The sequence below is a fragment of the Actinia tenebrosa genome, unplaced genomic scaffold (genome assembly GCF_029948245.1).
Source record: "Actinia tenebrosa isolate PJP-AT-01 unplaced genomic scaffold, QUT_ActTen_1.0 PGA_scaffold9__36_contigs__length_13948895, whole genome shotgun sequence".
In the NCBI taxonomy this organism is placed as follows: domain Eukaryota; kingdom Metazoa; phylum Cnidaria; class Anthozoa; order Actiniaria; family Actiniidae; genus Actinia; species Actinia tenebrosa.
The window spans coordinates 9541364-9564191 of NW_028292586.1; the positions used below are offsets into that span (position 1 = coordinate 9541364).

General features: G+C 40.3%; 2 protein-coding genes across 3 annotated transcripts in view; both read left to right on the top strand.

Annotated features, from left to right (window-relative positions):
- The window catches only part of LOC116301106 (putative E3 ubiquitin-protein ligase makorin-1), a 41521-nt gene extending 37941 nt beyond the window's left edge, over window positions 1–3580 (top strand). The window contains exons 16-18 of the mRNA XM_089024741.1: window positions 523–596; window positions 674–758; window positions 2499–3580. Of these exons, the coding sequence (XP_088880867.1) occupies window positions 523–596; window positions 674–758; window positions 2499–2592 (253 nt within the window). The 3' untranslated portion in view covers window positions 2593–3580. The remainder of the gene's footprint in view (window positions 1–522; window positions 597–673; window positions 759–2498) is intronic.
- A 1091-nt stretch (window positions 3581–4671) lies between these two features.
- LOC116303058 (protein O-mannosyl-transferase 1) overlaps window positions 4672–22828 on the top strand; it is a 44307-nt gene continuing 26150 nt past the window's right edge. The window contains exons 1-5 of one of the 2 annotated variants that reach the window (XM_089025158.1): window positions 4672–4906; window positions 5754–5879; window positions 9670–9839; window positions 11263–11366; window positions 11525–11575. In XM_089025158.1, the coding sequence (XP_088881284.1) occupies window positions 9748–9839; window positions 11263–11366; window positions 11525–11575 (247 nt within the window). In that variant the 5' untranslated portion in view covers window positions 4672–4906; window positions 5754–5879; window positions 9670–9747. The remainder of the gene's footprint in view (window positions 4907–5753; window positions 5880–9669; window positions 9840–11262; window positions 11367–11524; window positions 11576–22828) is intronic. The other variant, XM_089025156.1, reaches the window with a different exon arrangement.

The window sequence follows — 22828 nt, forward strand, 5'->3', positions numbered from 1 at the left end:
CTCCTAATAGAAGACAATGAACCTGACCAATTCCCCTGGCGTCACCTGAGTAAACTGGCGTAGTTTTGGATGTTGCCTAGGCCTTTTGTACTAGAGAACCACACCCATGTGGCCCTTGGAGGCAGTGGGAGAAATGGCAGCACCTCTTCGACTGAAAGGATGAAAAAGGGCACACGTAGCCAGTTTGATTTTGGAGAATGGGAGAGAAGAGGTCGTTTGTATTGTCCCTGTCCCTTATCGACTCGCGTTTGAGCGACCAATTGGGTGGACAGGTCATTTTCGGCTATTCTAAAAAAAGGTTTAAGATGAATAAGTCCAAATTAGAGTATATGAAAATACAGCTTCAAATCTTCCAAAAAAGTTTTTATCAAAGTGCTTAGTTTTCCACGGCATATAACAAAAGAGTGAACAGCAAAAACAACAATATGCAATATATAACAAAAGAAAGAACTTTTGCAACTTTTCGTTTTTGGCACAATAATCTTGATTTTCAGCATGCATTTCCTATGTCTTATTTTGTAGCAACAAACCATGTAAATACTTCAATGAAGGCAAAGGTACCTGCCCATTTGGTTCGAGCTGCTTCTATCATCATGGTAAGTTAATTGTTAATTTTCTCTACACTTGTTTGAATACACTTCTGTGCAAGCATTTAACAGTCGTATTTATACAGCATATCCTGATGGAAGCAAAGAAGAATTCAAGTTAAGACGTCTGAATACCGCAGATGGTGGTGTAAAGACCTCCAGCAACTGCAGGTAATAGTACTGCATTTCAAATTAAAAATTATGATTTATGATTTATATAGCGCCCTTTAATATGTGGATATAATCAAAGGCGCTTTACATGGAGTTGTGAATGACAGATTGATTTTTATGCAATTTACAAGCATGAGAGATGGTTAGTATGAAGTGTAGGTACTGAGGGTGGTCACTGCCAGGGTTTCTTTTTTACGTCCTCAGTGGTTCGTTTATGTCCCCCATTTTTACTGTAGGTTAGGAAGGGTTAGGAGACAGGGCCTACCTTTTAAAGTCCTTGTCCGAGAAGACTTGATATTATTACAAAGGCAGCACCTTCTCCTCAGTTATTGAGGAGTGTTGGTCCGGCCGAGGCTTGAACCACGACCTCACGCACAACAGACCGACGCTCTTCCCAAATGAGCTAACCGGGTGGCGCTATTGCAGCGTTTTCTCGGTCTTCCTTGAGGAAGAACGGTGCAAGAAAGCCCGACCACGTCATTTGTACCCCTAGATATAATTAGAAGAGATGCTGCAAAAGCATTTCAGTACTTCTTGCATAACAAACGCCGCGCGGTGATTGCATTACGTGATCTTGTTATAGTTAATATTCAAACATGCGTGACTTCTATACTTGCTGTTTTTTCTTTAGATAAATTTCTAAAGAATACAGTACCTTTATTGACACTTAAACATCATTATGTTCATGTACATTTGTAAAATGGGTAACTTTTTCTAGTATGTCACAGTCATCAAGAGTATTTACCACGTCGCTAAGCACGTGCAACTCCATACGTAATTCAAACCAATGTTCGCAATCGCTTGTACGATAACACAAATGATTATTTGTGCAAAATCAAATCGTTTTTTACTACTATTGAATACAGCAAAAACAAACACATGAATCAGGATTTTTAAGTTGCTTCGCTGACTATATTTTTTATCCAATATGGCGATTTGCTTGTTGTTTGCTTCACCTTTGAAGTTCTGCTCAAGGAGATTTTCTGTTATTTCAACATCTGAGTTGTTCAATTCAGCGTCATAGTTTTCTGTTGAGTCACTTGTCATGGTTTTGGCAGTCTTTTCGAGGTTTGTGCTCGAATATAGCTCATTTGTTACCTCGTGAGAACTATTATGAATTTGGCTAGGAAGCTTACATGATTTCAAAGATTTCAACGCCTTCAAGCTATAAGATTCGTGGACCGACCCGTTCCGAAAAAGCTCTACATTTTTTAGTGTGGGCCTACCACGAATGGCGAGTGCGTTTGCATGTGGGATGATCGTAAAAGGCATAGCACTTTCCAAACATTTCTTCGCGCAACAACTTTATTACCCCACAACAACTTCATAATCCTACGAACCAAAGCAGAAGGAACGAAGGAAGCAGGAGATTCTCATCCCCAGTTCCCAGCGACTCAGTTAGGAACGTCTTGGACCATGACCCATTTTGGCGACCAAATACGACGACAAAGAACGGCCTGCATTTTTAGATTCGGGTTCCTGCGGAAGCCCGAGTAAATAATAGAATTTGCAATACTTATGATGCTTTTTGAGGAAAGGCCTTCTTTATTGACGCAACGAGAACATCAAAAGGCATCTAATTTATAGCGTAGCTCCCTTTCGGCCCCCACGATACCCCGATCCCCTCAGTCGATAAATAAGGCTCAGTCCCTTATATTTAGAAGTAGTTGTTTAATTTTTAATTAAGATAACTGATTATGGTCAAGATCTGATGCTATTGTTATGATTATATACTTTCAGATTGTGGGATTTTGTTGAGGCAAGAGAAAATCAAAGAACAAGTGTTGAAGAAGACGTGGTATGGGAGAATGAAAGATTTGTTGAATACGACTAAATCCAGCGCTAGCGAAACATTGATACATTCATTTCTGGAACGATATTCCTCTCCCAATTAGAAAAGCTACAACTAGAAATAAATTTAAATCTTTTCTGAATAACCATTACCTTAATCAATTTTAATTCTATTGTATTATAGCTTATTCTAAATTCTTCTAGCACCTATATCATTCACTCCTAGATTATAACCTAGATTTTTTCCCTATTCCAGTCTATTCTCTACTTTTACATCCCCATAATGCCTTGCGTCTTTGGGGGTAACCAATCGAAAAACTGTCCCAAATTGAAAGGTTTCTTAATTGAATTTATAGTATACCTGCTTTTATCTGTACAATACTGTTTATCAGTTTGTTGCAAGTTATTTTTGCGTGTACAGATCATGAAGAATTTTGGTCTTACAGAAAATGTATTGACTTGCGAAAAAATTTTTAAAATTTACCTTAAACATCTTCAAGCTTCTACCTTTTTCTATTTTTTACTTCTTCATTTTATCTTTGAATACCAAACAAGGTATTTTCAACATTGTCTGATCAACCTTCAGCAAAATAAGTGGGCTTTTACCCTCTGGTTACCCCACAAATACGCAAAGTATTATGGGGATGTGAAAGTAGAGAATTCCTATTTCTCTCAATTTTCCTTATATGGGCAACTAATTAGTTCATCTATATCCTTGCCCAATCTCCATCAATATGTTACTATTGTAAAATAATTATCTAACTTAATCATTCAATTGTTTACAAATAAAGATAAATAAATAAAATATATATAAAATATATAAAAAAACAAGAGAACTCGAAACTGGAGTATATCGAAAACAGAGCTTTATCTAGCACGTAGATGTGTCTTGTGTGGGTAGCTTTCTCAGTGAAGGATGATTATTTTCTTCCATGAAATATTGAATGAAACTATTCGTAAATTTACTTCCTTTCAGTTTTTACGATTTATTTAACTAAATTTGGGCTTTTTTATTAAAGTTTTTCTTTTAATTTAGTCGTGATATTGATATTTTTCCTCAGTCATTTTTGTTTTGATTGCTATCGTCAAGAAACGGCAAAAGTCGAAGAAGTGCAGACGTGAAGTTTTTTATTTATTTATTTTTATCTAAACATATTAACTCTCTGTGTTCGCTCGAAGAGCTAAGCTCATCGTGGGACATTACGCAGAACATAATTACAATGTTTTTGGAGTTTTTAGGAAAAAGAAAAAGAAAAATAAGTTTAACATATTAGCAAGGAAAAAAACCATATACACTCAATAAGCCTTTTCATAGTTTAAGAATCGATTCCACTGCGCATGCGATTTTATCCCGAATTTCTCACCTCTTGTTTAATTAAGAACAAAAGAAGGTTTAGACAAAAGAAGGTGAGAATTTCGGGATAAAATCGCATGCGCAGAGGAATCGATTCTTAAACTATGAAAAGGCTTATTGAAGAATCTTTGTCGGGTTCAGAAACATACAGTATAACATAAAAGCTGAGACCGAAATGGCTCATGGGAAATGACATAATTATATTATTATTCATTTATTTATTTGCGCCATCCATGCAGTCGGTTTAGAATGTCAAACGCGCATTAGAAACAGTGGATGATGCCACGGTTCGCCGGTCACAGCAATGCTTCTAATTAACGTACTTCCCATGTGCCATTTCGGTCTCCACTTCTATGTTCTATATTTCTGAACCCGACAACGATTCTTCAATTGAGTATATTTAGAAAAAGCACAATGGAGATTACATCGTGGGAGATTACATGTAACATATTAGAAAGGAAAAAAAAAAACATATGTATAGAAAAAGTACAATGGAAAAGAAACTTGAAGTTTGTCAGGTGGGTCACAAACGAGTTGTGCTCGTCTGAGTAAGCATCTTGATCGTAGTGGCTGCGTTAAACAATAGTGAATAGACGATTGTCAAATTGCAACAATTTACAGGGTTTCTTAGAGCCTCTGACGTTGACCGCAGCCAGAACTGTCGGAGAGCAACGACAACCGACAAAGATCTGGGAACGAGGATGAAAAAAAAAAAAAAAAAAAAAAGCGAGAAGAGAAGGCCCTGGGAACGAGATTGCTGTTGTTTGAGTTTACGTCTGCTGGGCCTTGCAAGGTGTGCCATTTATCATATGTTAATTTTTTCTGTCTAAATTTATGCGTGTTTTCAAAGTCCTAGCGTTTTCCATGGCAATTTATCTTGAAAATGATGGTAAGTGAGGTGGCAAGTAGAAGAGGTGGAACGTTGCAGGATGAGAAGCAAATAGGAATCATCGAAGAAGGGGAACTAAAGGAAAGCCACGCGTCAGAATCATCGTTCCTTAAGGTAAAATATTGTCATCCATTATTTATTCATTGGATAATCGATTGAAACTTCTGAGGAAAATATTCAGTAAAGCATTCAGGGACTTATATATTGAATTTACAGTATGTAGTGTCATCAATCTTGAGATTGTTTCAAGATAAAGTTGAAGGAAAGATTTATAAAAGACTCGTTACACAGTTTCTTTAAAAATGACTTCACTGCTACGATTGATTTTATTATAACCATTATGCCGCCTTCTGTCAGCTTATTCAACAAGTGTACTTTCATTATTCAGAAATAAAGCTATCGAATTAATAACAAGACCCATTACTAACCAAAAAATATAAGTATAATTTTATACTTGAATATAGATTTTCGCACGCTGTGATTGGTTGAGCTATCAGTGATTGCATAGAGGATATGCATTAAACTTCTAGTTATGTATTATGGCCAAACCTAGTTAATATTAACTATATTAACTATGGGCCAGATAATTTTACAAAGTGAAAGCTGCTGTATTTATTTAGAGGCCCGTAAGGGTGAGAAAAAATACAGCTTCAAAGTAAATTGAATTATAAACATATCTTATCCTGAATGATGACTTTTCTCTGATATTCAAGTCAAAGTTATACTCAAACAATTATTTACATGTACTATGGCCTCCTTAGTATAGCAAATCACACGATCTCAAGTACACTTCGGAATTTATAGGTATTAGTGATGTTTTAAAAGTTTTGAAAATTGGACGAGCCTTTACAATTTATATTTTACAACAACCACCACTTCCGTGAGGTTACTTCCTTTCGCAATACCACTACACTGTATACTTACAACATACAACATTCAGCTCATATGTTGCTCTTTATAGAGGGAGGAAACCGGATATCCTGGAGGAAACCCCAGTGGCATAGGAGAGAACAACACATCAAACAAACCCAACTCACATATAATCCAGTATGAGTAAGGGCTTGAGCCCAGACCACAGTGGTGAAAGGTGAGCTGTAAAGAAAAACATCACAAGTATCTATAAATTCTGTATTGTACAAGAAGATTGTGCAGTGTTTTGTTTATAATACACTAAAATAATTGAGCAATTTAATTGGGACTCTACAAAGTACAATTTTGGATTTTATTGTACTCCTCTTGTCCAATCAGAATCAAGCAACTTCATTGAGTGTATAATAATGGTGAATATTTATACCTCTCAGCCCAATGAATCATGGCTCAGTAAATTCTTATCAATTCACCAATAGTAATGATTTTTAAATAATCCTTGCCGTAAAAGGTTTTAGCCCTTTTTATTATATAGTTAAGATAGTACGGGCCAGCTGATTGGTGTGAAAACTGTGCTTTATTAGTGAATGGAGTACAGTGCTGACCACATCTGTGAGCGTGACATTCTGCTAGATCCTGTGTCCTTCATTCTTTTTGCTTAAATAAATTCAATACCAAAATAAGATTAGTACCGTAATTTCAAAATATTGATTAACAAAGGAAATTATAAAGTCAAGCAATTCTGAGAGAAGTTAATAATGATAATTTATTGCTTGTATAGCACAAATATATTTGATAATAATACTTTAGTCAAATTCAAGTTCAAAAGAAAAAGAAGAAAAAAATAATTAGAAAAGGAAGACCATGAGGTAAGCCCTTTAGTAAGGTCCCCTAAATAACAATGAATAAAATGTATATAATTGGAATGATATTCCAATATTTAACAATTTACATTGTTCTTCATAAGACATCTCGCGATGCTTTTGACCTAGAGCTATTATCCATGCTTTACATCGTATTTTTTCAGTAGCTGAAATGTCTTTTGCTAAATGTGGTCTTTTTGATCAAAAGTTTTTTCGATTAGGTCTTTTCGACCCACCTATATACACTTTCGATCCACATATATAACTAAAGCATATAACAATTAGTCCTATTTGCTTTGTACATGCAAAATGTAAAAGAGTTAGTTAAAAAGTTGTCATGAATAACAATTAAGAGATTTTGATCAAAAAAGAAATTGAAACTATGTGTGGTGCACTACTATGAGCTTGAATTGATTGGCTGGGCATGATGATTACATCGGTGATGTCACAGACTTTTTCAAACAAACACCTTCCAACTGTCTTAAATAGTAGGACATTGCTTTAAATCCTTTTTTATAGTATCTAATAACTGTAACTAAACATGAAGTGGAAATATCATTGGCTAAGTTTAGCATATAAATACATGAAAAATGATTGATGTGGAATATACCTTGATTTCAAGTAGTACACTTTTCAGTTTCCCAACATTTGAAGAGAACTACGTAAGCTATCAAATGAAGCTGAATAGGATATGAACTTAAGACAAAAATATCACTTTTATTTAAGTGTCTAGTCGTTCTAGCACTTACGCACTTAATTGGGGACACTTTTTGTTTACACGCACTACATTAAATGTTCTATGCTCAACTCACATGTTGATTTTTACGGAGTGAGGAAACCAGAGAATCAGGAGAAAACCCTCGTAGGATAGGAGAGAACAAAGCTAGAGTACTTTAATAGTACTAATTTTGGTTGATTTTGATTGAAATGGGGCTCAGATATAGCTTATCATAATCTTAGGCTGATCAAGCATCATACTGTAAAAAATATGACGTTATCAGGAAAAATGACTGCCATTCTTTAAATTCCAATATTTTCTGAAATAAAAAAGGTATTTCAAAAATGAATTAACAATTCACTCCACTATGAAAGGTTCTCAATCCAGGCAAAAAAAAGTCAAAAATTTAATTGTAGTGGCACGTACACATCATACACATGTACAGTAACACAATGCTGTTTTCTCCTAGAGAGAGTTTTGTCTCTATTTTTACTGTTAAGGTCTAACTAGAGACACTGTATTACAAGCTACATAAACATGTCTTATTGGTGCAAAATACAACGTGATATTTTGGTAAGCCCTTGCACTAGTTCTAGCTTTGAGCCAACGGTGTATGTTGAAGATATGCAAACCAGTTTATGCTCATAGAGATCAGGGTCTTGTTAAAAGGATAAAAGAAAGAAAAAATTTTCTTTCAAATATGGCAGTGAAAATATTCTTTAGCTCTGATTTAAAAAAGTGAGACCAGCCAAAATGTTCATGTTTGCTTGTGTTTCATGCACTGGTAAGCAATAACAAAGCATCTGAACCATCTGTTAGCAGGTTATGATCATGGTTTGTAAACAAAAAAAAAATGCACTTGAAACTCTGTATTCTAGCTTTAATTTCTTGAAGATATATAGGTCTACCAATTTCTTTAGGTTTTTGAAGGTATGTTAAAGTGTTAGTCTATATTGTATTTTTGCAGGACATGTTAAATTTAGATCTATAACGTTCTATCTCAATTTTATTGTAATTTCATGGTAGTCAAATTGTACTCCCATAAGATATTAGTTGGACTATCAGCATATAGTATTTACCATTTCTTCATAATGTTTGGTGTTGCCATTAATTTTTTTCAGCCATATATAGCAGTACTGTATATTTTATAATTTGTCATTTTATTTATATATCTGTTTGAAAAGACCTGACTGTGTGAAAAAAGTATTTTATGTCATTGGATAAAATAAGTAGAATTGACAGATCAAAATTATTTCATAATACATAATAATAATATGATATCTGATGGATTAGTAGACTAGCAGGAAGTTAATTTGGTTACAGAGGAGTGGAAGGTATACCAGGCAGGGGAGGTTGACACAGACAGTAGCCTTGATGAACATTATTGGGCAGATATTTTCAAAGAGAAATCTCAACAGGGTGAATTCAAGTAAGCCGCTCTTCAAAAGCCTTCCATCTTTAGTTCATGGCAATGCAGATGTAGAAAGTAGACTTTCTGCAAACCGAGGATAGTATCTCCAGACAGAGTGTCTTGAGGTTACTTGACAATAAATGGTCTGTATCCCGTCAAAGATTATGTGAAGGTGTGTGGAGCGCCACATAATGTTCATATCACAAAAGGGCTTCTTCATGCATCAAAAGAGGCACACAAAGTGCATTTCAATTGCGTGATGGACTGAAAATCGGCCGCCAAATAGACAAAGATGAACAGCGTCGCTTCGCATTTTTTACTGAAATTTTGTTGAATGAACTATAAACAAAAAATCGCAAGATCTTCTCGTACAATTTGGAATTAATAGACACTCATAATGTTTTGAAAGTTCTTTAATTGCACTCGCCTAAAGGCTCATGCAATTACAAGAACTTTCAAAACATTACTTGTGTCTATTAATTTCCAAATTGTACTCGAGATCGTGTGATTTCCTATACTAATCCCTATATTGGCCCTATACATTTAGCCCTATATTTTCATAGGATGGGGCTTGAAGCACTGCTATTATATATTTTGCTGTAAAAACAAAGTCTGGGATGACCCTGACTTGATGAAGTTTTAACTTTTCGTTACAACTAAATATGAAAAAAAAGTATAATTAATGTTTTTAGTATTTTTCATGTACTTATGTTTAAAAGATTCAAGTAGCTAATTGTAAATTGCCTATATATTATAGTGAGATTTAAGATTGAATTTGGAAAATATAATAAAGTTTACATTATCATTATTATTATTATTATTATTATTACTGCTACTAAGGTTGAGGGTATTATACATGTAGCTGAATTAACAGGTTGAATGTTCTGCAAATTTTTGTGCAAATTTTCATGTAAATTATTTACTAAGATTAGTTTGAAAGATATATAACTATTAGTAACTATAAAATGCATTTAGTTACATATTTTTTTTATAATTTTACAATTTTTTTTTTGTCTAGGGTAATGGTACCAGCTTGGTTGTTGAGGAAAAGGTTTCAACTGTGAAGATAAATAGTGTACCTGACCCACCTTTTGTCATGAACATGCAGCTTAATGTTGTATGGTTGGTCTTGTTAGGACTTTCCTTTGGTACACGATTATGGCAGCTAACTATACCAAAATATGTGGTGTAAGTAAAACTTATTTGGTGCAATAGACCATTTCACAGATCCTGCGGCTCAACCTCAGCCTTGTCAGCATGTAATATATTCTTTAGAAATTGCCTTCAACCTGTGAAATTTTTAAGTGTTTCAATTGTTCGTTGATGTTAAAATTCCTTTCATTAGTGCGGACTGTAGTCAAATTCTAAAGAATAATTACACGCTGACGAGGCTGAGGTTGAGTAACGGGATACGCGAAGTGGCCTATTATTTGACAACATTTTTAAAGTGGTAGAATATTTGCTTTGTAAATAGATCATGGATTGTCAGTGAGTATTGATGGTTTTCAATCATTCCCAAGAGAATGTAATTACAAAAGACACGGCGGCCATGTTGGAGGATATAACAAAAGAGACTAATGGCAAATCTTTTGTTAAATCCCTCCAACATGACAGCCGTGAAAACCATCAATTGCTAATGAGCAAGCTACTGGTAAATAATGTGAGCCATAAGAGTCTAAGGATATCTGATACCGCAGTCGACTGAATGTAAGTCGATCTTCTTTCTCACACACATGAAATTGCTAGTTTTGTGTCCATAAATTTTAAAAATGAAAATGGGTGGAAATTGATTTACAGTATAAAGTAGATTTTTACGAACTCACGCTCTGATTGGCTGGAAAGCTGTTTTATCAGAGTATAGAAACATAGATATGGCGTCAAAACCATGTTTGCTATGTAAAATTAAACATAGATGTCATGTCACAGGAACTCGGTTTTTCAGTAAAAGTATGTTAATTTTTTAAATTTAAAATATTTTCATATTTTTATTTTAAAAAATACATATATTTGCTTTTCCAACATTATTTGCTAATAAATGAAAAATATTTGGCTCCAGACACAGGGAGCCCACAGCAAAAATGCTTAAAATAAAATATATTGTGCTTTTAATTAATGTTGCTTCACACGTTTGAAGAAAAAAAAACAAACGTTCAGATTTTCGCAAGGAGGCATTTCTTTTGTGTTCCTGTAATTGGAGTAGTAGCACTAAAAGCCCGGGGGGGGGGGGGTGGTACTCCCCCAGGATTTGGGTAGGAGTGTTCCGCTGGGATTCTGAAAGGGGTACCCTGTTTATGACAAAAAAACTCAAATTCGTAGACCCTGTTTATGACAAAAGGGATAATTGATTGCACTGAGTTCCTGTTTCAATTATCATGCCAGCTCAGGTATCGCTTTTTGAAGACCATAGTAACCAGTTTGGGTCAATTCGAAAGTAGAAACCCTGAATATGACAAGAAACTCAGGAAAAAATTTGGAACTTGAGTGAAATTGCATACCCTGTTTATGACAAGAAGCTCGAAAAACCATACCCTGTTCAGCGATCATCCCCGTATAGTCCATATATGGGAGTACCCCCCAGGACTAAAAGCTACTTTTTATTTTTATTTTGCAGGTTTGATGAAGTACACTTTGGAAAATTTACGAACTTTTTTATGCAAAACAAATTCTTTTTTGATGTTCACCCACCATTAGGAAAACTCACTTTTGCAATAACAGGTGAGATATTAAATCAAACTAAATAGAGATATGTTTATGTTATTGTATTAGCTTAGATAGTCCACCAACCGCAATGAAGGCAGACAGCTTACAGTTATTTTTGCTTTAATATGGCTTCTTTTAATATTAATGCTATTAATGCATTATGAATTCAACAGCTTACTTGTCTGGATATGATGGAAGCTTCTCCTTTGATGAAATAGGACAAGGCAAGGACCAACAATATTAATTGTTTTACAATAACTTACGAATTTCTCACGTGCTGATTGGTTATTTTTTACCATTAATTGATGGTTTTCAACGTTGGAGGATATAACAAAAAGAATTCATTGACAATTCTTTTGTTAAGCTCCTCCAACATGGCCACCATGAAAACCATCAATAAGAGGACAGACAGATAAAGCTGACGTCAACAAGCATGCGCTCTTTCCATTGGTTTTGATCGCTAAAGATGAGAAGTTTTTGTTATTGTGAAAAACAAATAGACATCAGTTTTTTAATGTTTCTTTCCTCTTATTGATGATAAATTTTGTCATCATATTGTCAAAGTAGCGTGCAGATCCACTCGGCGATCCACACTACTTTGACAATGTGATGACTCAATTTATCGTCCGTAAGAGGACAGACACATAAATAACTGAGGTCTGTTTGTTAGAATGACAATGGTCTTACAAAACACCTTCACTAATATTGGGGAGGGGGGAGGGGGGGACAGCATAGAAATATTATTAACAATTATAAGTTGGATGAAGTTAGTTGGGTAACCGTGTATTTTATCACCAGCCATCAGGTGTTGGTCAACTGATGCCTGACTGTCAGTTGTGAGTCGCTCGGCTGCCACCCGCCTATCAGTCATGTGCATCTATCAGCCAAGCATCAGCCGTATATAGCCTGGATAAGGTTGCATGAGCTTACATGTATAATATTATAATTATAAGCTATTAAGACTGAGTCAGCTGTCTTATCTGCCTATGGCTATAGCCATACATAATTTATATAATAATAATCGTAAACTGAGAATTATAAAATGTTTATTATTAAAATGAACAATTGTGGCAGTTCGGAGGAATGCGACATTTCGACCTCTACTGCTAGTCTTGATCAGGCAATGGCGTAGACTGCAAAGTGGTCTTCATATATACTGTACGAACATAAGAATACCACCTTCCAGTCTACACCATTGCCTAATCAAGACTAGCAGTAGCAGTCAAAACGCCCGCGTGGTCCTTCCTAACGAATAAGTATAATATATAAGCAGCAGTTAGGCGGACTCGCGAACTGCCTGCATCGCCAAAATTAACAAGTCGAAAAATGCCATGGGGGGGTGGGGTTTTGGAGGTCGGTAATCCGCCCTACAGGGGGTCTTGCGTGATCAGCCTGCAGCGCGACTTGTTGCCTAACTGCTGCTCTGTTGGGGTCGCAAATGGAGGGTAAAATATTCCTTAGATATACATGGCATCCGTCAACAAGATTCAAAACGAAACTGTGCGCAGGCTGGGAAATCAGGTGATGGATAACTCAGATGCGGATTTTGTCTTCGCGACGTTTATGGAGGGAAAGACAGACAAGACGATGAATCACGAGATGGCTGAAAAGATAATCGACAGAATGCCGGACGGCGACTACCGTTTGGAGTTGACGTTCGTGAAGTATTTGGACGGCGAGTGGGTGATAGAAAAGGGCCGTAATCCCATCAGGGCGTCTGGTAAGCAGAGTTTGTTCGTCTTGAATAAGCATACGCGACCAGGGGCATTAGAGGGAATCGACATGCTCTTCTATGAGGTCGCTTACCCGGTTACCGTCGTCATTTACAACGCGTACGAGATCGAGGAGCCAGATGTCGAGAAGTTGCGACCAATGCGACATCCTGGTAATTGCGTTGGGAAATTGGTCAGAGAGTTCTTTGAAGACGCTGCTCGTGGCGGTAAGCTTACGCCCAAGAGGAGAGAAGCCATAAGGAAATGGGAATGCGACACGAATAGGATTGGAGGTACTATTGAGAACATCAAGAAGTTAGAGACGGCTTTAGAACGCCGCATACACGTGAAGGATATCACGGGCGGCTACATCTACGAAGGGACGAAAAAATATGGAGGTAGAGGTGCCCCCATTGTCATCCACCAACACAATGGACATGCTTGGCGAGAACTTGGGTTCCCTAAGAAAAAGGAAACCAAAGTTTATAAGACGTCGCCGTTGGCAGAATTGGTCCACGAGAATTCCGTTTGGTTGATGGACGCGGAAGGAAGTCAGTTCATGACGCAGGATGGTACTCTCTACCGGCCTGAAGTAGAGCATCAACGTATTCAAAGTGCGTGTGCGACATTAGGGGAAGACTTTTCAGACGAGGTCTTAAGCAGCCGTAGTTTGGACTTCCTAGCTGCGAAGAAAAGGAATGGATGGAAGTCCACGCCTAAGGAATTTGGAGACATAGCCAAAGCCTGCGTAGAGCACGGCCATGGAGGTCTGTGGAACATGGAGTATGACGAGAACGAATACGTCTCCCTGGATATGAAACATTGTTACCCTGCCAGTTTTAAAGGCCTCGGGGATTGCAAGGAGTATTACGACCGCTACGGGCATCCGGATTCGCAGTTCTTTCGTGTGTCTTTGCCAGGTAAGTGCGATGCTCCAAAGTCTACGGGGTTCGTGCGGTTGACAACATGGAAGTTAGCAAAGGGCTTACATCCGATAATTTACGCGTGGTATGGGAAACATCTGCAGGAGAAAGAATGGATTCCCATACCCCTGCTGAAGTTTCTCGAAGAGCGCGAACTGCTCACATACACAGCGCATGAAGCTATATTGTGTCGCTCCGCGTTTACGCAATGGTTGCCGGAGCATAATCCCACTGCCAGAATTGTCATAGGCAAATTCACCCAGGGTGCAAAAGAAGGAGAAAAGCACATGCAGCGGCGTTTGATAACCGACGACGGAGAGTTGAGCTTCCTCGTGAAACGCGCGCATGAGCAAGGAACGATGGTGTCCGTAGAGAAGTGGAATCATTTCATAGAAGGTAAAGGCAAGCAACAATGGAATGCGTTGTGCTATTACCAAGATCATCGCCCGCAATATTACCATTTGCGCGCCAGCATGCTCGCGTATGCGCATATTAATCTATTGTCAATGCTGTTGCGGTTTGACAAAGAGGATATCCCGCGCGTGGCTACGGATTCCCTCTACGTGAAGCCTGAAGTGTTGGAAAAAATGCAAGAATTCTACACTGAAGATGAACTCGCGGAAAGTGGCCAATGGCGTGTGAAAGATGAAGAGATAAAAGCCTGGAGAGAACGCGTGGAATACCACGGGAAACACGTAAAAGGTGCCACCGTCCCCACTGAGGAACCATTGCCATCCGTTGTGGACCCCATTTCTTACCAACGCTTCTCGTACCTATACGGGCCGGGAGGCAGCGGTAAGACCACCAGGGTTTTGGAATTATTTCCCCGCGTGAAGGTGTTAACGCCGACGCACCGTCTGGAACGAGAATTGACGGAGATGGGTTACGACGCGCAAACGTACCACAGCTTCTTCCGCTGGAATGGTCAAAAGTGGGTGCCAGAAGCAATACGCGACATACCTCCGGTTATATTATGGGATGAGATTTGCACCGTGCCATTAGAAATCTTACAGGAATTCGTAGACTTCCTCCGCGGAAAGTGTCAAGTTATATTTGCTGGAGATCCATGCCAACCTCCTCCTATTTGCGGAGAAATGCCCCATAAATGGTTAAAAGGAATGGTAGACCATGCAGAGGAAATCAACGCTGACTACCGCAGTAAGGATCAAGTAAGAAACTTAAAGGCGGAACTTCGGGGCCTCAGCGATGCCGAGCAAAACAAGACGCTGCGTAAACGCATCCGAGCGAAGTCTTACGAGGACTTCCTTTACGCATGGCATCCAAAGGATTTGGTGTTGAGCAGCAAGCGCGCAGCACAATCGCGAATACAGAAAGATTTGTTAAGCGTACACCGCAAAAGATTCCCTGGCCATTTGGTGCCCGTTTGCTACAAGCCCCACGATACCCGCATGCAGAAGAGAAACGTGTGGGTGCCAGGCACCGACGTCCAACTGCGAAACGCGGTAACGCATGATAAAGCCTGGGTGCCTATGGGAAAGGTCGAAAAAATAACCTCCCATCCAGATTGGCGTTTGGGATATTGTATGACAGTCCACAGCGCGCAAGGTCTAACCGTAAAGGAAACCTTATGGATTATAGACCAGCGGTTATGTTGGAGTAATTTGATATATACCGCTGTGAGCCGTGTGGAGCATGCCAAACAGTTGCGGAGGGCTTGGGGTCCGCAATTGCGTTACGATAAAACGCCAGAAGATATAGCAAAGGAGAACATTGCTAAGAAACTCCTTCGCTATAAGCGGCACGACGAAGGAAAAGGCATGGCGTTCGACCTATGCGTGGACGACGTCTATAAGGAAGGGGCACGGTGTGCCAAGTGTAACATACCTCTACTATGGAGGTTTGACCCAAATGACGATCAGCAGTTCTCTGTGGATCGCATAAATAATAAACGCGGCCATTGCAGAGGCAACGTAAGGCTGACATGCCTAGAGTGCAATCGGGCGCGTGGAGCAGCGCTACTCTGAGTCTTTGGGGACTATGAGCAGCTCTTCCATGACAAATCCACGACTTGGGCCATTTAGGTAATACAACACGGGTTGCCCTTCCTTGGTGACGGACTTCGAAATTTCATACGTTTCCAAAGACCAGTTAGGATCCGTGGCTCTCTTACTGCCACCTTCGAGTTCCCCCGGCTGATAGAGGTATCTGACCACTATGTTGCGGGGTAGCTTTTTTTCCTTCAGTCCGACCGCCCTTGAACTTCTGACGTAGGACTTGTGTTCCACGTGTTTCGTTTTTATGGCATCCTTGGGTTTCATTCCCGTAGCCCTGGCCGCCTCGTTGTTCAAAGCCACGATGACCTGGGGGAGCCGCTGTGTCCATTCCCTGTTGCGTTTGGAGGGATCTTCCAGCTCTTTCCAATACTGGTATCCAAAGAGACGCTCTGCCAGGGTCTTATTAAATCTTTCGACGATGCTCTGACCCCTGTGGTACTCTGCTTCGGCTCTCCTAATCTTAGTGCTGTGGTCTTTCAGGGTCTTAGTAACCACGCCCATAAACTCTGTCCCCGCATCCACTTGCAGCAGCTTAGGCCATTTCAAGACGCGCTTATAAATCCTACCTAGGGCTTCTGCGACTTCCCCAGAATCCTTGCTGGTTATGGGTTCGGCGTCCTTATATCTGCTTGCGATATCCACTACGGTCAAAGCGTATCTATAGGTCTTTTTTCTCACCTTATCGTGCGGCAAGAAAAGCAAATCCGCCTGATGAACTTCATTGGGGACATTTACGGTAAAGCTGGGCCTGGGAATGTACTTGGGCACGGGAAGATAAACCTGCCAGAGGGTTTGTTTTTTTAACCAGTTCTTAGCCGTTTCTTCTGATACCCTGGCCGCGGTCGCGAGTTTCTTGATGGCCGACGCTCCTTTCCAATAGCCTTCAGGCCCATAGTAAATCCTCTTGAGTTTATCCTCTACGCGGCCCATTATATGAATAGAATCGCGCTTCGCTTGATTCAAGCGAAGGATAGGACAAGATTGATCTTGCGTCCGTTAAAATCCACCGTCTTTCCGTCCACCTTAATGGTGATGTTTATGCTTTCTACCAAATTAGACAAGTCATAGCTCAAAGAAATGGGAGTGTATTCTACCAGGTCAAATGGATTACCTTTGGGTAGAAACTTGGACATAAGAGAAGACTTTTCTCCATTGTTGTAACTATTGACCAAGTCGCAATAGACTTCGTAAGAGGATGCGACTTTCCATTTCACAGGTATGGCTGTGTCGGTAATTGTCTTGCCTGAAGCACATAATAAAGATCCCAATGGGTCAGACTTTCCAAAAGTTACTGAATAGTTTGGCATATTATGTTTGAAGGTCATTTCGTGCGGCAATCCTGTGGTGAGCGTATAACCGTGTTTTGCTAATTCCTTAGCAAGGGTGATTGGCGTGTAATGTCCATCGGGCAGCAATACGCCTTGATAATTGCCGCCGCCTTTATGCTCAGTGATCAAGGCATTGACTAAATTATACCAAGAATTGTACAAAGAACAACTAACCAGCCTAACCTTATGGGCTTTGATGGGGGGATTCAGATAAGTGGTAAAGTTATTCTTGTCGCTTTCCAAAAAGACGATCATTATATTAGATACGCCAAAGCTACGCCTCCCGCCAGCCCTGCGACTCCTACAAAGACCAATTCATTGTCTTTTTGTTTCCTAGAAGGCTGGTAGTAATTCTTGAACTGAGGCTTTCTTAACCCCGTTGATGCCGCGGGGTGCGCCTGCACATAAAGCTTAAAGGCGTAGTCTGTATTTTCGAAGTTCTTATCCGCCTGCATCTTGTCTTGGTAGTTCTTGTCCAACCAATCCCTGTAAGCTTGTCTTTTTTCATTCCAAGCCGCCACGTCTCGCTGATATTTCTCCAGCGCTAAGTCGTGTCTCTTCCTTTCGGCGGCTAAATCTCCACTGCGATCACCTCTGACTAATCTATCCAAATACTGACCACCATAATTAGCTCCAGTGAATGCTAAAGCTGCAATAACTCCACCTGCGACCACGCTAGCCATTATATATTAGAAAATCACAGGGATTTTCACGAGTTACGTCGTTGGCAGGTACTTTTCCTTCTGTAGGTAATTCTTTGCCATGATAGCCCCGCCTACGGCAGCGGTCATCTTAGCAAAATTAGCGAAGCTCTTGCTTGGGTCTTCAGTAAAGTCTTCTTTGAGCACTTTCTTACCTACCCAACCAATACCCGCAACGATGGAAGTAATAATAGCTGCTTCTTCAACAGTTTTCAACAACGCGGTTGACATTATATTACAAAGCGAGAAGGAAAATCTAGGTCGCCGCGGGTGATAAATTTACTCCATTTCAGGGATCTTACTTTTTCTAACCTCCACAGGTGCGTGATATGTTGCGGCCTCCCACTTTACTTTTGGCTTCGTAGCCCGCCATTGTAAGTAAAGGCTGCCTGCTGCTATAGCGACTCCTAACGCGCCAATGACGTATCCCGGATTAATAAAGGATTCCTCTTCTTTTTCCTCCACCTTTTCTTCTTTTTTGGCTTTGTTCTTTTTATTCATCTCCGCGAGCTTCTTTCCGGCAGCGACTCTGCCTGGAGATTTAGCCTTGGTCATCTTGGTATCTTCTACGGGTGGTTGTTCTTCGGTGCCACTCATCTTATATTAAGGGACTTGAAGGACTTGACAAGTAACTTGATGACGACTTGACAATGACTTACGGACGACTTGACAACGACTTGACTAAGTACTTGAGGCGACTTGACAACGACTTGACTAAGTACTTGAGGCGACTTGATCAGGTACCTCAGCAAGTGCCGCCTGGAAGACCTTTTCGACTTCTCTGTCCTTCTTGAAGTCCTTCCAAGACACCAGTACCTCCTTCAAGTCGACATGCTGAGCTACGTGAAGTGCCGCAGAGGCGACTGCCATTAACTTACCGCACTTCAAAGACAACCACCCGCAGGTTATCTTAAGTTCTTGGGATATGACATAGTCATCACTAATGTCCTTCCGCAGTTGCTCCACGTCGTCTATGGGCAGCGCAAGTCCGAGAAGCTTGGTGGCCAGCTTAATGGCTGAGTCTGCTACGGCGTCCGTGGTCTTACTTGCAAGGGCGGCCTCGTACCTCTTATGGAACTTCTTAACCTCCTCTTCCGACAACTTATTAACCTGTTCATGGGTAAGTTCCTTGCCTATCATTTCTTTACACTTCCCAGAAGACACAAGAATGTTAAGTTGTTCCTTAAGGTTACTTTCATCTAACTGCGCGGGGACTTCATCTAAGAGCTGCTCAATATCCATATGTGTTAATGGAATACGGAAACCTCAAAGAGAAGATCATCTTGGAATGTTGGTGCGTTTTTAAATGCCGCATGTATTCGTGTAACTGTTCCTTGGATATCTCACCGCCGTAGTCGCTTAAGATGGTTTCCAGGTCACTCCGACTCGGAGTATAAAATACGACCAGGGAGCCTATGTTTTCCCTGAAGGGCTTAGAGACACTGGTAAGCTGCTGGGAAAGCAACCAAACGCTGATATTGTCATGCCTACCACTAAAGGCAAGCTTAACGAGCTCGGAGGTGCGCTTTTTTACGTCGTCCCCACAGGCAATGTCGTCCAATATGAGTAAAGTCTGTGTATCTTTGGGGAATTGCTTGTGCCAGAACTTAAGATGGCTGGATAACTCGTTAGGATCTAAGATATCTACAAAGAAGTCGTCGTCTTTCACTCCTATGCCCGTCCAGGTGCGGTTATTCACGTAGGTGGGGCATAATAGCACGATGTAGTCGAAGCGGTATCTAAAGGGTCCTAATAGCTGCTCTACCACGAACTGGGTCTTTCCGCAGCCGGTGGGTCCTACTATGAGAGCATTGCAGGGAATATGGTTCGGATCCATTATATATACGATGGACCCAGTGGACGCAGTAAGAAGGATTGCCACCGACGCAAAAGATAAAAGAGACACCATAGAAATGCAAAGGGAGGAGATCGATCGGTTAAAAGAGCGCGTGCAGGAATTGTACGATGAAATGTGCGGTCTGAAGCGCGCAGAAAGGTTTGGTGCGCTCTTGACGATGGCGGGCTGGGCAAAAGAAAGCGTGCAGGACTTCATGCGATATCCCCTGTAGAATGTTAACAATAAGGTTAAATCTTTGTTAAGGATGCCTGGAAACTATTTCAAAGAGTGTCTTAGAATGTTGACAATAAGGTTAAATCTTTGTTAAGGATGCCTGGAAACTATTTCAAAAGTGTCTTAGCTTTACTATTTTGAATCCCGCAAGCGCCCTTAAAAGGGGTCTTTATTTTTATTTATTATTATTCATTATTCTTAATAATAATAAATAAAAATAAGAATGGGATTTGAGACTCTTTGCGCAAACCCTACTTTACTATTTTAAGCCGCCTACTAACCATTACGGGCTTTCCAGGCATCCTTAACAAAGATTTAACCTTATTGTTAATATTCTGAGACACTCTTTGAAATAGTTTCCAGGCATCCTTAACAAAGATTTAACCTAAACGTCAACATTCTGAGACACTTTTTGAAATAGTTTCTGGCCGTTAAGGACTTTATGCGGTATCCCATATAAGGGTTATTAAATCCTTATTATATATGGAGTGTGAGCGGTGTAACAAGGAGTTCAGCAGCAAGCAAATGTTAAAATACCACCTGGAAAAGAAGGTATGCGCTAAGAAGGCACGCGAAAGGCGTTGTAAGGAGTGTAATCGCCTCTTTAGCAGCGCGCAAATGTTGGATTACCACGTGGATAACCGCGTTTGCCTAAAGAACGTATGTGAGCGCTGCGAGGAGGACAAGAACGACGAATGGCATCGACATCGGTGCTACGGTAATTACGATCTGCTGGGCGTGGCTTGCGAGGAGCACGGCGACGTTGCTGCACGATGTTGCCCAAAGGAAACCCAAAGGAAGTTAACGCGCCGGAAGAAGGAAATTGACCAGCGCTTTGCGGAGTTTGACTGCGTCGAAGGCGTAAGGTGGGAAGATAGGGAATATTGGGAGGCAACCTGCGAGCGTTGCGGCTGTCAAAGAAGTGACCAGCATATTTGGCAGTGCCTCTACGACGGTCAAGGCGGCTTTAAGGAGTACTTAGATCGCTTTGAGGCCTGGCATGCCGGCAATGAGGCGGCAAGGAAAGCCCGTAGAAGTTAGAAAGGACCTAAGATAGTAAAGTAGGGTTTGCGCAAAGAGTCTCAAATCCCATTCTTATTTTTATTTATTATTATTAAGGATAATGAATAATAATAAATAAAAATAAAGACCCCTTTTAAGGGCGCTTGCATAATCTAATAATAATAAATAAAAATAAGGACCCCTCTTAGAGGTATATGCTAGCCTACGCAGCTGCCTTTCTGGGAGGCATTCTAATTACCCTTTCAATATATGGACTGTATTACGTGCGAACCACCTGCAGATTGCATTACGCCCACTCCTCCACCGCGTAAAAAATACACTTGCCTTCATTGCGGCAAGGTATTCCTGGAAGGATCCTTTGTGGGGCATTGGTGCTCCGCGGAGCAGCGGACTTTAGCAGACGTCCTTATGAATGCAGAGGACTCTCAGGCTCCCAATTAACCACGTCAAATACCCACCTGCCATCCTTTTTACCATGACTCATAACATGGGTAACGTCCTGCCCTTCGATGGCGTACCTTATCCTATCGGGCGCCCAAAGGGTGTATGTTCTTTTTTTATTCTTTAAGACCAAACGCAGGCGGTCTAAATCCTCGAAGACCACATAATTCTTTATCTCGTAAATCTCCCCCACCTGCAAATCCCTCCAGTGCGTTTGTATGAACTTTAACTCGTTAAATTTATCCTTGTCCATATATTCTATGAAATATCTTTAAGTGTGTTGCCAAAGTCTCCGAGGTTTTAAAGACCTTACAACACCACCTGCAGGGAATTCGTAGGTGTTCAGCATACGCAGTGATCTCCCTGCAAATGACATCGTAGTCGCTGCTTATGAGCACCTTATAGCCGTTTTCTTCATACCTCTGTAAGAGCAGTTGCTGATCCTCAGATAACCTGCCATTGCCTTTTGGGGTCTTTAGCTCTATGCAGAATCCACAGTAATGTGTGTGCGCGTTTAAAATCATTAAGTCGGGTTGACCGCGTTGATATCCTTTCTGCCAGCACTTTATGCGTTTGCCGTTTGAATCCTGCAGTTCGCCTAGACCAGGGGCTATGAGCATTTGGGGGTAAAACTTGCGGATGTAATCAACGACTTTCTTATGTAGGTCGAATTCATTTTCTATTTTGAATACCAACTTGTTTGGACCGTCAAACCGCCTTTCATACTTACCTGTTTTCCTTAGCGCGGGTAGGACTTCTTCGAAGACCCAATCGCGAAACTTAACGGCTTGGGGTAACTTAGAGCTAAATATCAGTTCATACAAACCTGGCTCAGATATGAACACAGAATGTGGGTGCATAGAAGCGCCCTGTTTTAGGGCCCTTCCTAACTCACTCGACCTTTTCTGGTACTTTTCAGAAACGTGCTCCCTGATTGCGTTTCTCGTTTTTTCATATCCTAATGCAGCTGCCACCTCTTTTCCCTTAAAGTACAAAGTTTCGCCTTGCACTATGCATTGCAGTTTGGTGTCGTTGTTTTCGAATACGCGAAGCATTGTATATCTAAGGAATATTTTAACCTTAATATGCAACACTTTTAAGTTGGTTCATTTCCACGCTCAGTTGCGCGTCTGAGACGACGAAGATGTAGCAGTTTATCTTGTCGCTGTCGCCGGCACTGGTGTTCTTGGTGCGCTTGATCTCCAATGTTATACCATCCTGCGTATTTACTAGACGGAGGCCTTGACCATGTAGGTCTTCGTC